The sequence below is a fragment of the Oncorhynchus gorbuscha genome, linkage group LG12 (genome assembly GCF_021184085.1).
Source record: "Oncorhynchus gorbuscha isolate QuinsamMale2020 ecotype Even-year linkage group LG12, OgorEven_v1.0, whole genome shotgun sequence".
In the NCBI taxonomy this organism is placed as follows: domain Eukaryota; kingdom Metazoa; phylum Chordata; class Actinopteri; order Salmoniformes; family Salmonidae; genus Oncorhynchus; species Oncorhynchus gorbuscha.
Window position 1 is genome coordinate 63,128,932 of NC_060184.1, and position 19,522 is coordinate 63,148,453.

At 42.9% G+C, this 19,522-nt stretch overlaps 1 protein-coding gene across 5 annotated transcripts in view; it reads left to right on the forward strand.

The window, feature by feature from the left end:
* The first annotated feature begins 327 nt into the window (after window positions 1-327).
* Window positions 328-19,522, forward strand: part of neto1l (neuropilin (NRP) and tolloid (TLL)-like 1, like) — a 203,474-nt gene continuing 184,279 nt past the window's right edge. For 4 of the 5 annotated variants that reach the window (XR_006830765.1, XM_046292566.1, XM_046292565.1 and 1 more), the window contains exons 1-4: window positions 329-1,044; window positions 1,651-1,704; window positions 2,763-2,897; window positions 12,330-12,578. Coding sequence is in view for 4 of the 5 variants with exons in the window: in XM_046292566.1 (XP_046148522.1) it covers window positions 1,017-1,044; window positions 1,651-1,704; window positions 2,763-2,897; window positions 12,330-12,578 (466 nt within the window). In the remaining variant the exon portion in view is untranslated. Of the gene's footprint in view, window positions 1,045-1,650; window positions 1,705-2,762; window positions 2,898-12,329; window positions 12,579-19,522 lie in introns of all 5 variants that reach the window. The other variant, XM_046292563.1, reaches the window with a different exon arrangement.

The window sequence follows — 19,522 nt, forward strand, 5'->3', positions numbered from 1 at the left end:
TCCTCATTGGCGTTTATATCGGGGAAGTTGGATTATATTCGTGAAACAAAGTCGTTTTCGTATATTTGTATGAGTGTGGTCCAATTATAATTAGGTTGGTTTATAGGTTAGTCCAGTAGTTGTAGGAATGAATGGATGATCAACGTTTGGAGGAGGGCGACAATATCCATTAACTCTTCTTGGTGGGTGCAAAGAGAGAGAGAGAGAGAGAGAGAGAGAGAGAGAGAGAGAGAGAGAGAGAGAGAGAGAGAGAGAGAGAGAGAGAAAGAGAGAGAGAGAGAGAGAGAGAGAGAGAGAGAGAGAGAGAGAGAGAGAGAGAGAGAGAGAGAGAGAGAGAGAGAGAGAGCGCGAGAGAGACCAGCCAGTCGCTAGAGAAGAATGGAGAATGCTCCACGAACACTATCCATCGCTTGAGGGAATCGATGAAGAAAGGATGAGATAAACACAATTCTTCTTCACGTTACGACTTTTGCTGTCGAACTTGATAGCCGGGGTTTTACGCATCTCAGTGAAAACAATTCGGAGAATGCGTTTAGGATGATGGATACCCACGCGTCATTAGGATTTTTGTTTCCAGATAAAGGGATCGAAGAAAAATAACCAAAGCTGCTTTTTCTCCCTATATCTGTTTCATCGTTAGATTGTAAAGGTGGAGCGATCAGAGAAGGCCGATGACGGACCTATTCATCTGGTCAGTGCATCAGAACCACCAAAAGGTTCTGGAAACGTTTGGATGGAAATCGGGCGAATGTTTAGACTTGCTTTTGGTTTTATATGAAACTGGTGACTAGTAGTTGCGATTTTTCTCTCTCTGTAATTTTCATCTTCTCATTCAAGAAATTAAAGTCTAACTGAGGTGAAGATATTTTTCGGCTTATCAATTTTATTTTTATTTTTGGTATTTCGGTACGCTGTCCATTTCGCAATTCCCTTAAATCTCAATCGTTTCCTCTTGAAGTATTCCTTAATCTAAATGGAATTAGTTGAGCGTGAAGCCCCTTGTGAAAGGTACAGACATGGTACATGGGCACAGCCTCCTTCACGGTAAGTCACCACTTATATTGAACAGACTTTACTGTCTTGCGCCTATACCACAAAACCTTCATTGAGTTGTAGCACAATATTCTTGAGTTTATGAATTGACGTACCATTGTGGTTGCCTGTAGTTTTCAGTCCAGTTGTGTAACGAATTTGTTATCCATGCACTCATACCCCTTCACAATTTCTATAGTATAGCCTACCTTTTCAAACCGCATGTGTAGGCTACTTTTACATAGCATTGCATGCGGATGTATACATTATGGTATTTAGCCTGAAGATTGCATGTATAACCTACACTTTTTCCATCTGTATGATGAATTGTGCGTAGAAGCCCAGTTATGTGTTGCCTGAGGTCTGCTGTATCAAACAGTGTAATAGGTAGATTATGCGTGGCTCTTGATTGCGCATCCAATTCTATAAAAACAAGTTCAGAAACTTTAGGGATTTAATTAAATGGTTTAAAATTAATATAATTTGAGGTTGGATTTATTTAATGGTAAACTCGATTTTTTTTAAAGGCCCATATCCTTGTATTTTGATATCTTCAGAGTAGGCCTATTTTACGCTAGGCCGGATATACTACCAACATGTATTTGTTTCTTGTTGCAGTTGTTGCAAGTCTACTCATACTTGGGTTGTCTGGGGCAACGAAGAAGGAAGCAGGTATAATGCACTCTATAACTGCATACGGTCAAGTCCAGAATTATTGTCACCCCCGATAAAGATGAGCAAAAAGACAGTATAAAATAAATAATACAAATACTGAGCTATATTGTATTCTCAGCTAAATCAGATATCATATTATACTAACACAATTGCTCAGAGAAAGAGATTTTTTATTTATCAAGTCATATTTTTCCTCTCAAAAAGATAGGTGTCAAAATTATTGGCACCCGTTTTCAACACCTCACCTTCCGAGGATAACTGCACTGAGCCCTTTTCTAAAATGTTTTATGAGATTAGATCCTTCCCAATGTGTTCTCTAATCTCATAAAACATTTTAGAAAAGGCTCAGTGCGGTTATCCTAGCAAGGTGAGGTATTGAAAGGTGTTGAAAATAGGGCTGCCAATAATTTTGACTGCTATCTTTTTGTGAGAAAAAAATATGAATTGTTAAACAAATCTTTCTCTGAGCAATTGCATTAGTATAAAATTATATATTTTCTGATTTCTTGGAGCATACAATAAATCTCAGTGTTTGTATGATTTATTTTATACTGTCTTTTTGTTCATCTTTATCAAAGGTGCCAATCATTTTGAAACTAACTAACTAACTAACTAACTAACTAACTAACTAACTAACTAACTAACTAACTAACTAACTAACTAACTAACTAACTAACTAACTAACTGTCTGTCTGTCTGTCTGTCTGTCTGTCTGTCTGTCTGTCTGTCTGTCTGTCTGTCTGTCTGTCTGTCTGTCTGTCTGTCTGTCTGTCTGTCTGTCTGTCTGTCTGTCTGTCTGTCTGTCTGTCTGTCTGTCTGTCTGTCTGTCTGTCTGTCTGTCTGTCTGTCTGTCTGTCTGTCTGTCTGTCTGTCTGTCTGTCTGTCTGTCTGTCTGTCTGTCTGTCTGTCTGTCTGTCTGTCTGTCTGTCTGTCTGTCTGTCTGTCTGTCTGTCTGTCTGTCTGTCTGTCTGTCTGTCTGTCTGTCTGTCTGTCTGTCTGTCTGTCTGTCTGTCTGTCTGTCTGATCCACTTCACTCTGCTACTGTTTTTTTTCAGTGAAAAACAATTCAGGAGTGAAGCCTGCAGGACAATGTGGCACCTGGGTGAAAGAAGGAGACGGGGGATTGTTCACTTCTCCCAACTACCCCAGCAAATACCCCCCAGAAGTGGAGTGTGTTTACATTATTGAAGGTGAATAGCTTTCACAGTAACTAACATCATTATAAAGCCATCTAAGTTTTCTGTTCAGATCATGGGTTGACATTCTTCAAGCAAATAAGGAATGTTTCAATAGACCACCACAAATAAGGAATACAGACTCTTAAATAGTGTTTCAGGAACCTTGATCTTACAGCATGTAACATATAGGGGTAGCCTTGTGGTTAGAGCGTTGGACTAGTAACCGGAAGGTTGCAAGTTCGAATCCCTGAGCTGACAAGGTACAAATCTGTTGTTCTGCCCCTGAACAGGCTGTTCCTATGCCATCATTGAACATACAAATTTGTTCTTAACTTACTTGCCTAGTAAAAAAATAATAGTAGTGTCATCACATCTTTATAATCTTAGATCCAGGTGAGAAATTAAAACCATCTGTCTGTTTCACTCCTTGCTGTCTACTTGAGTTCAGGCTTCCGTGAATATAGATGAGCTCAAGTTGCTCTGTGAGTGGATGTATCTCTTCATGTTTCAGAGTGAAATCTGGACCAGATATTGAGATATGTGTTCACAGTAATTACTGATGGGATTGGCCAGTTTAGTTGCTGTGCTGCTGATGTTTGTCTGATGATGGTAATGAAATCAGACAACAAGTTGCAATCTCAGTCATTTTAATTTACGTTCTGGGAGGTTGATATTTGATTAATCAGTGGAGGAGATTAGGTTAAGGCCCTAATGATATGAACTAAATGAATACATGAAAGATCATCTCTACAGAGAGACTCTATTACTGGACTGGAGGAACCATACTAGCTGCAACAGTATCATCTGGGTTATGGTTTGAACTGGATTTATAGATGAAATATGTATGATGGGCCAGACTTTTAGCCCGATCCACCATCCAGACCTGACCGAGTGTAAGCTTGTGAGATCATTGTCGATCGAGGCCACTGGACATTACCAATAGCCTACTGATAATGAAGATATAAATATAAGGTTCCCTATCAGTCGGTCACACAGTATAACATACTATGGGGAGTCAACAACCAATCATATTCACCTGAAGAAAACTGAAATCACGCCCAACTGGCCAAAAGTTGCCTAGCCTACCCTCAGAAGCCCCACCTTCCTGGCTATAACACCGGGACTTGCATCCATTTCCTAAATTCTTCGCTCTTCGGCTCGCCTGAAGGAAGAACGTGTTATGCAATTTACAAACTATGAGATTTGACTCCACCTGAGGTATCTGTTAGTGGGGAGAGAGTACTCGTCCCCCTAGATGTTGTGAGTTTTGGGTCTTGTTACCGGTTTTTGAGTTTGCTAAAAGCTAACCACTTATGCTCTACTTGTGTAGTTAATGCTTCCTTGCTTGGGTAGGATTTGTGTTTGCTTAAAACACAGTACTTTCTGCCCTGCTTGTATAGCCAGTGCTTCCTTGCATGAGTAAGATGGCCAGTGGTAAGAGTGAGTAAAAAAAAATGCTAACCATCCAAGTTTGAACCTCTGACCGTGCCCTAGGGAAAATTAAAGATACTCACGGGTGCTGTCCTGTTTGCCTTGGGTGGAAACACACTCAGGAGGCTTTGAGCCAGACCAGTTTGTGTGACCTGTGTCTCTGGGTGTTGTTAAAGGGTCTTCCGGTGAAGCGACCTCGGGAATGGGGTTGTCTGAGAGCAGCAGCGGTGGTCGGAGTTGATAGGGGTGTCATCCCATAGTGAGGCTCATTCCGGTTTCTCTGGCAGCGTTCAGATTCCGGATTCCTGGGATGATACACTATCCCTAGATTGCTCTGGAAGGTTTTCAGACTGTGAATGGGACGACATCAGTCTGGAGCAGCCTAAAGCCCTGGCTTTGGACTCAGCGGGGGAGAGTGAACCATTGGTGGTTAATGCGCCTTTGATGGAGCTGTGTCGTAGGGCTGCAGATCAACTGGGGGTGGATTGGCCGTCTTCTACCCCACATCGGTGTTCCTCCAGGTTTGGGGGAAGGTATTTACCTTCTATCCCTGCAGTTGGGAAGCGTCGCTTACCCCTGTTTAAAGATTTTCCCAGTGAGCTAAAGGCGGCCTGTGATTCCCCTCATTCAGCCAGGAAAGCTAGGTTATGGCGAGTTCATGAATTTAGAGGGTATGGAGGTATAGAGGGTATGGAGGCTCGTTTACACACCGCTGATGCATGGAAAGCTGGTGAGTTACTTAGCTCCAGAGGTTAACAAGGGTGCTAATCCTAGCATTGTGCTTCCAAATAAACATTGCCGGTCCTGCTGGACAAAGCATACCAGCCTAAGGTTGTGGCATCCCGATCATTGAATGTGGTCACAATGCTGCAGATGTATCATATCGATTTGCTGCAGGAGCTGAATAAGACCGTGGAGGCAGGGAAACCAGTTTCAGAGCTTCTTGATGAAATCCGTGCTAAAGCTGATTTTGTCCTGCTGTACTATTGTGGCTGTGGGGAAAAGTATAGTGGGCGACAGTTGTGGTTCAGCGCCACCTCTGGTTGACGTTGTCCCGGGTTGCTGAGAGGGACATGCGGATATATTTGGATGAGACAGTTTTGCCAACAAGGTCGTTTGGCTTGGCTATGGAGTCTTGACAGGCCCATTTAAAGAGGAAACAAAAGCAGGACGCAGCTCTACAGGTCCTTTTCCAACTAAAATCATTCGCACGAGCGGTTCGGCAGTTCCTGAGGCGTGAAAGAAAACGTCCAGGCCCTTTCTGGGCATGCTGAGTTGAAGGAGAGTGGGGTGAAACCAGATTCTTCTGTGCCGTGGAAGAAGCAGACCTGGTGTCCCTAGCTGGAGGCCAGGGCAGGGGGCGTGTTATCAGGGCCCTCCATCTCAAGCATCTACTGTGGCAGTAATGCTCCCAAGTGGCTCGGTCAATGGGGGCAAGTTACTGGTTGCCTAAGTCCCCGAACCTGGTGGGAGCCGGGTATCAGAACAGTGGTATCACAATAATACATTGTTTCTACCCAAGGTTCCTCATGTTCAGGGGTATCATAATATAATAATAATAATAATAATAATATATGCCATTTAGCAGACGCTTTTATCCAAAGCGACTTACAGTCATGTGTGCATACATTCTACGTATGGGTAGTCCCGGGATCGAACCCACCACCCTGGCGTTACAAGCGCCATGCTCTACCAACTGAGCTACAGAGGGTTCAAATAGAGTAGAGTATCAAGTAGAGCTTGACCGATTAATCGGAAGGGCCGATTTAATTAGGGCCGATTTCATGTTTTCATACCAATCGGTAATCTGCATTTTTGGATACGATTACATTGCATTGCACTCCACGAGGAGACTGCGTGGCAGGCTGACTACCTGTTATGCGAGTGCAGCAAGGAACCAAGGTAAGGTGCTAGCTAGCATTAAACATATCTTATAAAAAACAATCAATCTTCACATAATCACTAATTAACTACACATGGTTGATGATATTACTAGTTCATCTAGCTTGTCCTGCGTTGCATATAATCGATGCGGTGCCTGTTAATTTATCATTGAATCACAGCCTACTTCGCCAAACGGGTGATTTAACAAGCGCATTCGCGAAAAAAGCACTGTCGTTGCACCAATGTATACCTAACCATAAACGTCAAGCCTTTCTAAAATCAATATACAAGTATATATTTTTAAACCTGCATATTTAGTTAATATTGCCAGCTAACATGAATTTCTTTTAACTAGGGAAATTGTGTCACCTCTCTTGCGTTCTGTGCAAGCAGTCAGGGTATATGCAGCAGTTTGGGCCACCTGGCTCATTGCGAACTGTGTGAAGACCATTTCTTCCTGACAAAGACCGTAATTAATTTGCCAGAATTGTACATAATCATGACATAACATTGAAGGTTGTGCAATGTAACAGCAATATTTAGACTTAGGGATGCCACCCGTTAGATAAAATACGGAACGGTTCCGTATTTCACTGAAAGAATAAACGTTTTGTTTTCAAAATGATAGTTTCTGGATTTTACCATATTAATGACCTAAGGCTCGTATTTCTGTGTGTTATTATATTTATAATTAAGTCTATGATTTGATAGAGCAGTCTGACTGAGCGGTGATAGGCAGCAGCAGGCTTGTAAGCATTCATTCAAACGGCACTTTCCTGCATTTGCCAGCAGCTCTTCTCTGTGCTTCAAGCATTGCGCAGTTAATAACTTCAAGCCTATCGACTCCCGAGATTAGGCTGGCAATACTAAAGTACCTATTAGAAAATCCAATAGTCAAAGGTATATGAAATACAAATGGTATAGAGAGAAATAGTCCCATTATAACTACAACCTAAAACTTCTTACCTGGGAATATCGAAGACTCATGTTAAAAGGAACCACCAGCTTTCATATGTTCTGAGCAAGGAACTGGAACGTTAGCTTTTTTACATGGGACATATTGCACTTTTATTTTCTTCGCCAACACTTTGTTTTTGCATAATTTAAACCAAATTGAACATGTTTCATTATTTATTTGAGACTAAATAGATTTGATTGATGTATTATATTAAGTTAAAATAAGTGTTAATTCAGTATTGTTGTAATTGTCATTATTACAAATATATATATAAAAATCGACCGATTAATCGGTATCGGCTTTTTTGTGGTCTTCCAATAATCGGTATCTTCATTGAAAAATCATAATCGGTCGACCTCTAGTATCAAAGGTGCAGTGTCATCCAGGTGTGGACATAATAAAAACAGTTCCTTCCCCACATTCTGATGAACAGTTTTCAAGAGTGGCGGATATGAAAACAAGCTTGACAAAAATGATTTTATCCCAGTCCTCAGGGTGACCCTCTGCCCCTTCAGGAGATAATGAATGGAAGACTGGCAGCATTCTCCACGGGCATGAGCAGTTTCACCATGCGTGATGAGGACAGAGACAAGTGTGAATAGTCTGCAGGTCGCTGTGCCTCCTGCTTTCGTGGTGTCATCACGTCAACAGTTTCCAAAGTCCGAGCACCTGTCTTGAGAGAAGAGATTTTGTCTCTCCTTCAAAAGCAGTCTATACGGGTGGTCCCCATGTCAGAAGTACATAGCGTTTGGTACAGCCGGTACTTCTTTGTTCCCAAGAGCGATGGAAAATTGCATCCCATCCTGGAGTTGCATGTTTTAAATAAGCATCTCAAGGTTTGCAAGTTCAAAATGCTCACACTTTGCCGGGTCTCATTCTGTACTCGGTTCTGAGTCATGCGTTTTTTTCCCAGCAGAGGAGTGTCACATTCTGTCTCTGTCTGGCACGGTTTCAGCTTGGGGATTCGGTGCTTTTCGCTTGTGCCTGCGGTTATTGGGTCTGATGGCCACTATGATAGCTGTGGTGTCTCTTCTGTTGATGTGTCTGTTTCAGCGCTGGGTGATTGCTACACGTCTGAATGTATCCTGCCACTGCCATCGGTTGCTCAAGGTATCTCGTCATGCTTAAGGGCGATGACTTCTTGGAGCGACACGCAACTGCTGTTGCAGGGGGTTCTCATGGGCCAGGTAGTGTCCCGCAGGGTGATCACAACAGATGCGTTCTCTCTCTCTCCTAAACCTGTGGGTGCGGATCTACTTTCCAGGGGGGTGTCCTATCCCTACAGAGTGGAGACAGCACCTCTCGGGGGTTGCCAAAGATATGGGACCGGTTCAGAAGGGCTGACACGCATTTTCGTCTGTTGGGGAGTGTCCATCAGGAGAGTCTGTTGTAGATTCTGGTGGCTCCCCGTTAGCCCAGACAACCCTGGTTCCCGGAGATCATCTACCTGTTGGGCAGGGACCCATGGATGGTTCTGTGTCATTGGGATCTATTGTCGCAGGCGCATGGGAGAGTTTGGCACGCATGACCGCAGATAAAGTATCTGTTTGTTTGGCCTCTAAAAGGTTGAATTGACGGCTAGGAGTTTACCCTCAAACAGGATTACGACTATACAGTCTACATACTTTTAAGTGGCACACGGTTAGTGTTAGGTTAAAGGAGTTTCCTCTTTTCAGAGCTCTTTGGTGGACATTTTGATGCCTCTGCAAGAGCGTTTTGAGCAGGGCCTTTCTTTTTCCACATTGAAGGTTTATATGGCAGCCATCTCGACGTGTCATGTAGGGATTGATGGCTCTACATTGGGGTCTCATCCTTTGGTGTTGCGGATCCTGTAAACCATGCGTTGGCTCAGACCAGTGTCTAAGCCTATGGCCTGGGACCTGGCTTTGGTCCTGGATGCTCTGTCTGATCCTCTGTTTGAACCATTGGTGTACACCTGAAGGTCCTTTCCTACAAGACCGCCATACTCATGGCCTTGGCGTTGGTCAAGCACGTTGGAGATCTCCGTGTGCTATCAGTACACCCTCCATGTTCTGTTATGTCCTAATGCAGCTTTTGCTCCCAATATTATGCCTATGTCTTACAGGTCACTGGCTTTTGAGTTGTTCCCTTTCTCACCTCCTTTGTTTGCTTCCGGTGAACAACGTAGGTTGCATGGCTTGTGTCCGGTTCGCACTTTCCGCAGGTATATGGATAGGATGAAGGATATCCGTGTTTGTGACCAGCTTTTTGTCTATTTCGCTAATCCAGCTCATGGTAGGGCACTTTCGAAACAGGGTCTTTCTCATTGGATTGTGGAGGCTGTCTCCGCGGCATATGACAGCAAAGGACAAGAGTTGCCTACCGGTGTGTGTGCTCACTTCACTAGTGGTGTGATGGCTTCTTGGGTATTATTCAGTGGCATGACAATTGGTGATATCTGTGCTCCAACCAGTTGGCGTTCCCAACATACAGTGGGGCAAAAAAGTAAATGAATGAATTTATTGAATTTATTTGCAAATTATGGTGGAAAATAAGTATTTGGTCACCTGTTTGTAGGTGACCAAATACTTATTTTCCACCATAATTTGCAAATAAATTCAATAAAAATCCTACAATGTGATTTTCTGGATTATTTTTCTAATTTTGCAAGATTTCTGGCTCTCACAGACCTGTAACTTCTTCTTTAAGAGGCTCCTCTGTTCTCCACTCGTTACCTGTATTAATGGCACCTGTTTGAACTTGTTATCAGTATAAAAGACACCTGTCCACAACCTCAAACAGTCACACTCCAAACTCCACAATGGCCAAGACTAAAGAGCTGTCAAAGGACACCAGAAACAAAATTGTAGACCTGCACCAGGCTGGGAAGACTGAATCTGCAATAGGTAAGCAGCTTGGTTTGCAGAAATCAACTGTGGAAGCAATTATTAGGAAATGGAAGACATACAAGGCCACTGATAATCTCCCTCGATCTGGGGCTCCACGCAAGATCTCACCCCATGGGGTCAAAATGATCACAAGAACGGTGAGCAAAATCCCAGAACCACACTGGGGGACCGAGTGAATGACCTGCAGAGAGCTGGGACCAAAGTAATAAAGCCTACCATCAGTAACACACTACGCCACCAGGGACTCAAATCCTGCAGTGCCAGACGTGTCCCCCTGCTTAAGCCAGTACATGTCCAGGCCCGTCTGAAGTTTGCTAGAGAGCATTTGGATGATCCAGAAGAAGATTGGGAGAATGTCATATGGTCAGATGAAATATGGTAAAAACTCAACTCGTCGTGTTTGGAGGACAAAGAATGCTGAGTTGTATCCAAAGAACACCATACCTACTGTGAAGCATGGGGGTGGAAACATCATGCTTTGGGGCTGTTTTTCTGCAAAGGGACCAGGACGACTGATCCGTGTAAAGGAAAGAATGAATGGGGCCATGTATTGTGAGATTTTGAGTCAAAACCTCCTTCCATCAGCAAGGGCATGAAGTAAGAAGCATTTCAAGGTCCTGGAGTGGCCTAGCCAGTCTCCAGATCTCAACCCCATAGAAAATTTGGAGGGAGTTGAAAGTCCGTGTTGCCCAGCAACAGCCCCAAAACATCACTGCTCTAGAGGAGATATGCATGGATGAATGGGCCAAAATACCAGCAACAGTGTGTGAAAACCTTGTGAAGACTTACAGAAAACGTTTGACCTCTGTCATTGCCAACAAAGGGTATATAACAAAGTATTGAGATAAACTTTTGTTATTGACCAAATACTTATTTTTCACCATAATTTGCTAATAAATTCATTAAAAATCCTACAGTGTGATTTTTTTCTAATTTTGTCTGTCATAGTTGAAGTGTAGCTATGATGAAAATTACAGGCCTCTCTCATCTTTTTAAGTGGGAGAACTTGCACAATTGGTGGCTGACTAAATACTTTTTTGCCCCACTGTACCTTTGTGAGGTTTTATCGTTTGGATGTAACTGCTCCCTGTGTGGTTACCACAGTTCCCTGTGGGTTTGAGTCTTGGGCTGCCGTGGCAGTGCGCAAGTACACAGTTACCAGGTTAATGTAGGTTTCCTGGTTCATCGACTCTGGTTGGTGCTTTGCAGAGTGCGTGTGCGTTTTAACAAGTCACCACAGGTGTTCTGTTGTGGTTCAAAACAACAGAACAGTTCTGACGTTTCAAGCTCACAAGGTAAGTCTTTTTCTTGGAACCGTGGGGTCAATGGACTTGGGCTGCTGTGGCAGCGTGTCAGTGCGCATAGCTAAGTTGCAGCAGCTTCTGGTTCCCTATATAGGGCTCTGACAGTTGAGGTCTCTTGAGGCTCTGACAGTTCAGACTTCGCTGCTAAGTATTAAGGGAAAAGGTGGCTTCTGTAAACCCTTTTTGGAGCCGGTGGAACCTGTGTGTGCTTGGGTTAGTGTGGGCATCCTGGTTTGGTACTCTCTGAGCCATCTTGGAGCGTGATGTATGTTACCCAGTTATATACCCAGTTATACCCAGATGTATGTTCTACCCAGTGTGAAAGGTAATGAAAGGGAACGTACAGTTATAAATATAACTACTGTTCCCTGAAAGAGGGAACGAGATATAACATATTTTGGCCCTGCGCCGTCAAGGAGTTTGGGCTTGTTGAAGATTGGTACTGAATTGAGGAAATTCATGTGAGTCCTGGTGTTATAGCCAGGAAGGCGGGACTTCCGAGGTCGGGCTCAGCATCCATTGGCCCTTTGGGTGTGATTTCAGTTTTCTTCAGGTGAGTATAATTGGTCGTTGACTCCCCATAGTATGTTATGCCTCGTTCCCTCCTCCAGGGATCAGTTATATTCATTACTGTATGATTTATTTGCTTGGAAAACTTGGAAAGTCCTTCACTAATAAATTAATAAAACACAGGGATTCTAAGATTCAGATTTTCTTAGTAGTTCAGTCATCTAAGCCACATAGTAGTTCATTAATTTAAGACAACTTACAGTGAGTATTTATTTCAATTGCATTGCAAAATGACTCAAAATGAGTAAACCCCCAATGGGCATTTACCATAAGAAAGCTTCATCTTAATTGCACGCTGTTTAATTGCACTTAATTTGTTCTCCATGTTTTGCCTTATATGCCTTATAGATGTACTGTGTTGTGTAATATGCTACACAGTTTGAGCATTATATTTATCTGTGCTATCTACTCTCTTTGTCTCCTCCAGCTCCTCCGAGGCTGTGTATCGATCTTTTCTTTGATGAGAGGTATTCTATAGAGCCTTCATGGGAATGTAAATTTGACAACATCGAGGTGCGAGACGGCCCCTTTGGCTTCTCCCCAATAATCGGGCGCTACTGTGGCCAGACCATCCCTCCCTTCATCAGGAGCAGTGGACGGTACCTCTGGATAAAATTTGTTTCTGATGCCGAACTGGAGGCAATTGGATTTTCAGCCAACTACAACTTCACTGCAGGTAACAACCGATACAAAGTATCCACACTTCCTTCAGCTAGGCAATCGCAACATGCCCAATCGCAACATGCCCAATCGCAACAGCAGGATGGTGTTGACACTGCAAAGAGGCTAGTTCAGTATCCACAAAGCGTCTCAGGGTAGGAGTGATTTTAGTTCATAATAAATAAGATTATATGGACACATCCTAGATAAGCACTCCTACTCTGAGAAGCTTTGTGGATATGGGCCCAACGCAAACATTGGCTCTCAGAAACCTCATCAACAGTCTGTTCACACCTTCTCTGCTAAGCAACACCATATATTTCCGTAGCACGGTTAAAAAGGAAAATGTTATTGCAACTTCTTTACTATAAGTAATTGAGACCAAGAGCTCACAAGACGTTTCAAGTGTTTAATACCAAGGATACAGTCAGCTGAGTGCATACATTTAGAAAGCTCACAACACATTTTATACTCTTCCCTTATAGGCGTCACCTCCCCAGCTATACATTTTATGACCCCAATGAGTTTCCCTCTTTTCCCCTGTGGAATGTCCATGGTTCTCTCTTTGTATCGCCAGATAGTCAGAATCATACCCCGTCCATCTTCTGTTCTGGGCCTGACCCTGCTCTCTGATTCAAGGCAATTTCCTCTTATCTGATTAGGTCAACTTTTCTAAATTAGTATACACACAGTTTCATGGCCTAAACTCCATTTATACTCACAGTAACCATTCACTAAACAGGATACAAACAAACTACAGTTTAACTTGAAACATGTTACATTTTGATAGAATCCATCACCCCCCCCCCTATTAAAGCATAAATCCTTCTTATTGTTTAATACCATTAAACAATCATTCAACTGCCTGCTGTAGACTTTCTTCTTCTTTGGTTTTCTCCCGATCTGAGAGTGTGATAGAAACAGACTTGATAGATAGAGAAGGAAAAAAATACTAGAAAAAATGAATCAACATTAAGTTAAAGCAATCCTAATTTCTACTGATTATCTATCATAAGCATCTATGTAGATACATTTATAAACTAAATCTCCGACCACAGCTTAAGAAACCCGACCGACACAATCTCCTGCAACCCCTGAACACTATGCCCACTGATATGCTTTTATGCTAAGGTCCACAAAATGTAGGGCTCTAAATATCCCCCTAATGCTTTTTCTCAGTCTTCCATCAAGGGCTACAGGATCACAAGAGATGTTTTTCAGCCAAGTCCTCCTCACTGCGTTCACCTCCTAAAGCTACCCTAAAGACGTGAGCCGTAGCCTGAATCAATTTCACCTCCTCATGTGGCAAATCTGCACTATATGTGCATTTCAGCAAGAAAGCTTTTACTATATGGAATCCAAACAATTCCATCAGAGCTACCCCCGTAACTGCCAACACTGCCCATGCCGCATATTCCAACATCCACCTGATTTGACCAATTGTCCAATACCGTGCTGTTCCTATAGCACATCCCACGACCTTAAGTCTTTTTTTGTTATTACTCCCAATGTAACAGCCAGAAGTATTGGTACCGCTTTAACTCTGTCACTGTCAGTAACTTTCATCACCGGCTTTACCCGTTAGATCTATGATTGAGTTTATGAGATATTCTCTGCCTTTTCCCCAGTCCTCTCCCAATGTTTTCCTGACCAGCTTATCTATTGCCTCCTTATGTTGTGCTACAGCAGGGACTGGCGGGCAATAATGACCATTACTCAGATCTGGATCTCTCATCCCACGGCATACCCATCCCCACCCCATGTGAAAACCCTATGTGTGACATAGGTTTTAGGGCTTAAAGGTTGTTTTTCCGCAATCCTTCTACAAAGTCCTCTTACCGTGTGTTGGGAGGTATGTCAATGGATTATCTGCCCTTTGATATGGAGGAGAGAGCAGTGGGGTTGAGAGAGTGTCCAGTTCTTCATGTCTCTGGGTCACATGCTTCCTGATTGTCCCCTGCAACAGATGGGCTGCCACCACTACTGCAAGGTTTTTCTCCTGGAATACAGCTTCTTGTATACATGGATCTGTGACAACCCTCTCAATTGTTGTACCCTCACTTTCCTCAAGCCAATAAAGACTATCTGGTCATTATACTCTCTTCGCATAATATCGTCCAGGGTCTGATTGCCCCAACAAGCTATTTCTCCCCAGGTCCTCGGTCTCTCACTATCTAAAATCTTCCTCGACCATTTCATTCCTGTTGGTGTTGGGTAATACGGAGTGACAGGTATGTAAAACTTCTTGCTCCAATATAATTCCCTCTCTTTCGTTTCTGTAGCTTCGCCTGGCTTGACGTCCTGTGTCGTAGAACTATCGGAAGTTTTGTCCTCTACCCACACTAACTTGAAGGTTATTAACTACTATTCTTTCAACTGGAGTCTATCGCACACACTGCCATGTTGAGGGAGGGACAAGAATCTGGTTTCATTCCTCAAACTATCTGTTCCATTGCATTCTTTCCAAATTCCTGTTTGTTAAAGAACCATCCCCTTATCAGAACATCCTACATCTAGGACACTAGATCTATTTTCAAATGGAACCACCCATATCACCATGCCTTTATGATTAGTTACCCTTACGGCTTCCGCAACTTTTGATGTTACCCTCTCCAAACTCGAGTATCTTCGTATTGAGCTATCCACTCTATATAAAGTGTTATTTGATCTTCTACCCTTGGAGCGCCACAAACACTACCCCAACTAAAAATGTCCAGAGGCCCCACGTTACTGCCCTTTTTACATTGTGATCTACACTCCTTCTTTTCCATCATCACCTCCTCTATCAAAACCTGCTCTAGCCTCTCCATCCTGCTCTAGCCTCTCCATCCTGCTCTAGCCTCTCCATCCTGCTCTCGCCTCTCCATCCTGCTCTAGCATCTCCATCCTGCTCTAGCCTCTCCATTCTGCTCTAGCCTCTCCATCCTGCTCTCGCCTCTCCATCCTGCTCTAGCCTCTCCATCCTGCTCTAGCCTCTCCATCCTGCTCTAGCCTCTCCATCCTGCTCTAGCCTCTCCATCTTGCTCGGCCTCTCCCAAGTCAGTAGGTGTTGGTGCAGCTTTTGCCTGGGACACATGGATCCAGGCCTGCCTTCCCGACACCTTCACTGTTGTGTCAGTCACTAATAGGACAGTGTGGGGTCTGGTCCACCTGGGCTGAAAGGTACCCGGTTGATGGACCTTCAAGCACACCTTGTCTCCCGGCTCTAGTGAGTGTGCTTTCCAATCCCGAGGGAGTCTACGGTGGGCTTCTTTCACCTGGGAAGATACACACTGCAACGCATGGGTAATTTCCTGACAATAGAACAACATAGACTCTCCCAGTATGGCCAAATCACTCATTTGTGATGTGAATAACAGCACCCGGTACTCCCATCGGTCTCCCAGTTACCTCTTTATGTGGCATGAGTCCTGTGGTGACATTGGAATAGTATCCAACCTAACAAACTCTGAGTCATATGTTCCTTAATCACACTCTTCAGGAGATTTGATGATATTATTACAGCAAACTTCCCTTCCGTTGATGTGGCCTCCTGTATACAAGAATTTGTGGCTTTCCTTTTAAGCATTATACCTTCTTTGACAAACCCCTCATTGAAAGTTGACAATGACAAAACTAGCTCTGCTACTACCACCTTGATCTGGGTCTGTGTGACACTCAATTTACTTCATACTAGTCTCTATAATCTATATTGTGCAGTTAGCTGTCCTCTCCTACAAGCTATCTCCTGTAACAATATACATAGAGTGGTGCCTTTTCCAAGAGACTCTATTACCAACTTCCTGAATTTATGAGCCACCCCCAGCCACATTCTATTCCGCTCTCCCAATGTTAATGCCAAAGAGCGTAAACACACACTGTTGAAAACATTGTCCTATACCCCCTTATCATGCTGTCTACCTCACAACAGATACTGGATCAGGGAGTTATGTCGCTAACTTCTCGGGAGAAATCCCAACAATACAACATCCCCAATCTGGTGAAATTTGTGTGAAAACAAATAAAGTGTAACAGGTTTTCCTCCTCTTCTGAGGAGGAGTAAGAAGGATCGGACCAAAATGCAGCGTGGTACGTGTCCATGATAACTTTAATAACTCAGAACACGAGAAAATACCAAAAGAACAAAGTGAAGGAAAGGAATGAAAATCGAAACAGTCCCGTATGGTGCAAACACAGAAACGGAAAACAACTACCCACAAATCATAGTGGGAAAACAGGCTGCCTAAGTATGGTTCTCAATCAGAGACAACGATAAACAGCTGCCTCTGATTGGGAACCATACCAGGCCAAACACAGAAATAGAAAAACATAGAACAACACATAGAATGCCCACTCCAACTCACGCCCTGACCAAACTAAAATAGAGACGTAAAAAAGGAATTAAGGTCAGGACGTGACACACAGAAACACTAACCGACATAATCACACTGCCTGTTAAATCAAAGATGAACAACTCAGGCTATTATCAGCCAATTAGAATTACAACACTTGATAACTCTATAAGGAAGTAATTGTATCCAGTAAAGAAATAATTGTATCCAGTAGCGTAATGGTAAAATAGACTACACTTAAAAATCCTATTGTCCATTATTTCTAGTAAGATTGATCAGGCCTCAACACCATTAATTATTTCCTTTCCCTTTCTTTCCCTGTCCTTCAAAATCCATTTCAAACATTTAAAACAGAAACCCATATTCATAATCAGTCAATTGTGTTTGCGTGCTGTTGTGTGTGGTAAACCAAATGGTGAAAACACACACATGGCCAGGCCTTACTTATCTGGGAGCTCATTTTACAGCCTAATCCTTCCAAAGAGGTAGAAAATGACACCCCCTCCTCTGCTTGAAGAGAAAGTGTACATTTCGTTAGCTTTCACTATGCTTCATCTTAATCAGCAACGTGTACATTTTAATTACAAACCAAGCTCGATACTGATAAATCCACTGTCCTCCCTCCAATCATTAATCGTTAGTTTTAATCCACCTCATTGTTTGTATGCCCTTCATTTAGCATGTACTACCCTTAGACACGGCAACATTTATCTCTCCACCGAGTCCAACGATTCACTCCCGTAATGACTGGTCTCTCTTCTCCATGATTTCCCCAAACCACGGCACTACAACATTTTAAAAAGGTACTTTTAGGTTTGGTAACCCCAACTCTAATTCCTTGTGACCTTCTCCCAATATTAACTCTCATCTAATTCCCAGTGACCAATCCACCCTTTAGTTAATTCTATAAATCTATTTCAGAATAAGACAAAATGAAATGTCTCACGAGATTAGAAACTCCCCAAGGTGTTCTGAGTTTACAAGGAGTATTTTTCTGTTACGATTCCAACTTGTTACCTTTTAGACTCCATTGTCTTTGATTCTCGCAAGGATTTTCCAACCCCAAAATCATCTCCACTTCCATCCATGTAATATGATCTGCGTATTGTTACTGGACGGACCTACAGTATGTTCAAAGACATGGTTATGTTCAAAGACATGGGCAAAGACATGGTTAATCGATCCCAGGCATCTATTGAAAAGCAGTGAGTGGAGTTAGATTCCACTCTCAAAGCATCCTGCTCTATTTCATCCACCTCCCCCGCATTTTCTGTCTTCATAGCAGGTTTCAAACGTGCCATAAAAGCAGACGTACAAATTCTATTAATGTACTCACAAACCCAGTCTTTTTGCAGCTGAGTACTAATCTGTTAATTTTGGGGTTTAAACCTCTCCCGACAGCACACAAAGTATGCTATCAGCTCCTAGCCTCCAGCAATGGTGGCAGGCAGAGAGGCTAACGATATTTGTTGCTGTAGTACTATATAACCAGCTGCGTGGAGATTTAGTTTGATACCTTTCAATCCGAGTTCTCTGTGTTGTTTACAGGGGTACAGGAAGGGGGGTAGCAGAGGAAAGGTGAAGTAGCGTGACAGGCTAATCTGTACTGTCGAACACAATCATCCCAATTACCTCCCTCCGCGTGCCGTGAGAAGCCTTGACTCTCTTAATTTGCATCACATTCGGGCTGGTTTCCCATTAACTGAGCAGTGGGTGGATTTACGTCAACCTTTCGAAACCGAACCATGATTTGAAATCCCCTCTGGTCTCTTATAGGCTGTATGATGTATACCCTTGGCTGGGTCAGGGTTTAATAACACTGTCAACTTATTTTGTGCGTTGTCGAGGGTTGAAGGGAATACTGCCTGAAGCAGCGTGATATGTAGGAGAATTTTAACACCAACATCACAGCTCTGAAAGACTGACCTGCAGAATCATGTTCCATGTGGGAAAAAAGTGTTATGAGCTTCTCACATTCTGTTTATATCCTTCTTTACCTCCACAAAATACATTGCCATAAACGTTTTTCATTGCCATTGACCCACAACATTGTCCTTGGATACTGTTTTACTTCAGCAATAAGGCATGAGAACCCGGGAATTATCGTGTAAATAACTCCCTGCTAAAGGCTGTTTTTAGGCCCGAAGTGAAGCCAAGGGCTGGGGAAACAGACCTTAGGAGGGTGTTATTCTCAATAATTCCCAGGTTCGAGGGCCTTATTACTTTTATAAATCGGTTGCCAACATATTAAAAAAGATTAACGACATGTTTTCATTAAAAACTTTATTATATTGTGTAAATTTGTTTTATTTCATCCTTCCGTCATACTAAATAGTCTGCAACATTGTTCACAGGTCAGAGAGGCAAACAGGAAGGTTTAGACAAACCCAAACTGTTGCAAACCAAATGCTAGCCTATTAGCATGTGGAACTATTGTCTAGACACTTTTTTCCAGGGAAGATTAAGTTGGTAAATTGGCTGGGCTGTGGGACAGTGGATGCGCATTGATAAATCTAATGGAACTGTTAATAGGCATTACCTGAATAGGGAGATTCTGGTGCTATAACTCCTCTCTATCAACCAATCAGCATCCAGGATCCAAACAACCCGTTTTATACATTTGAACAAA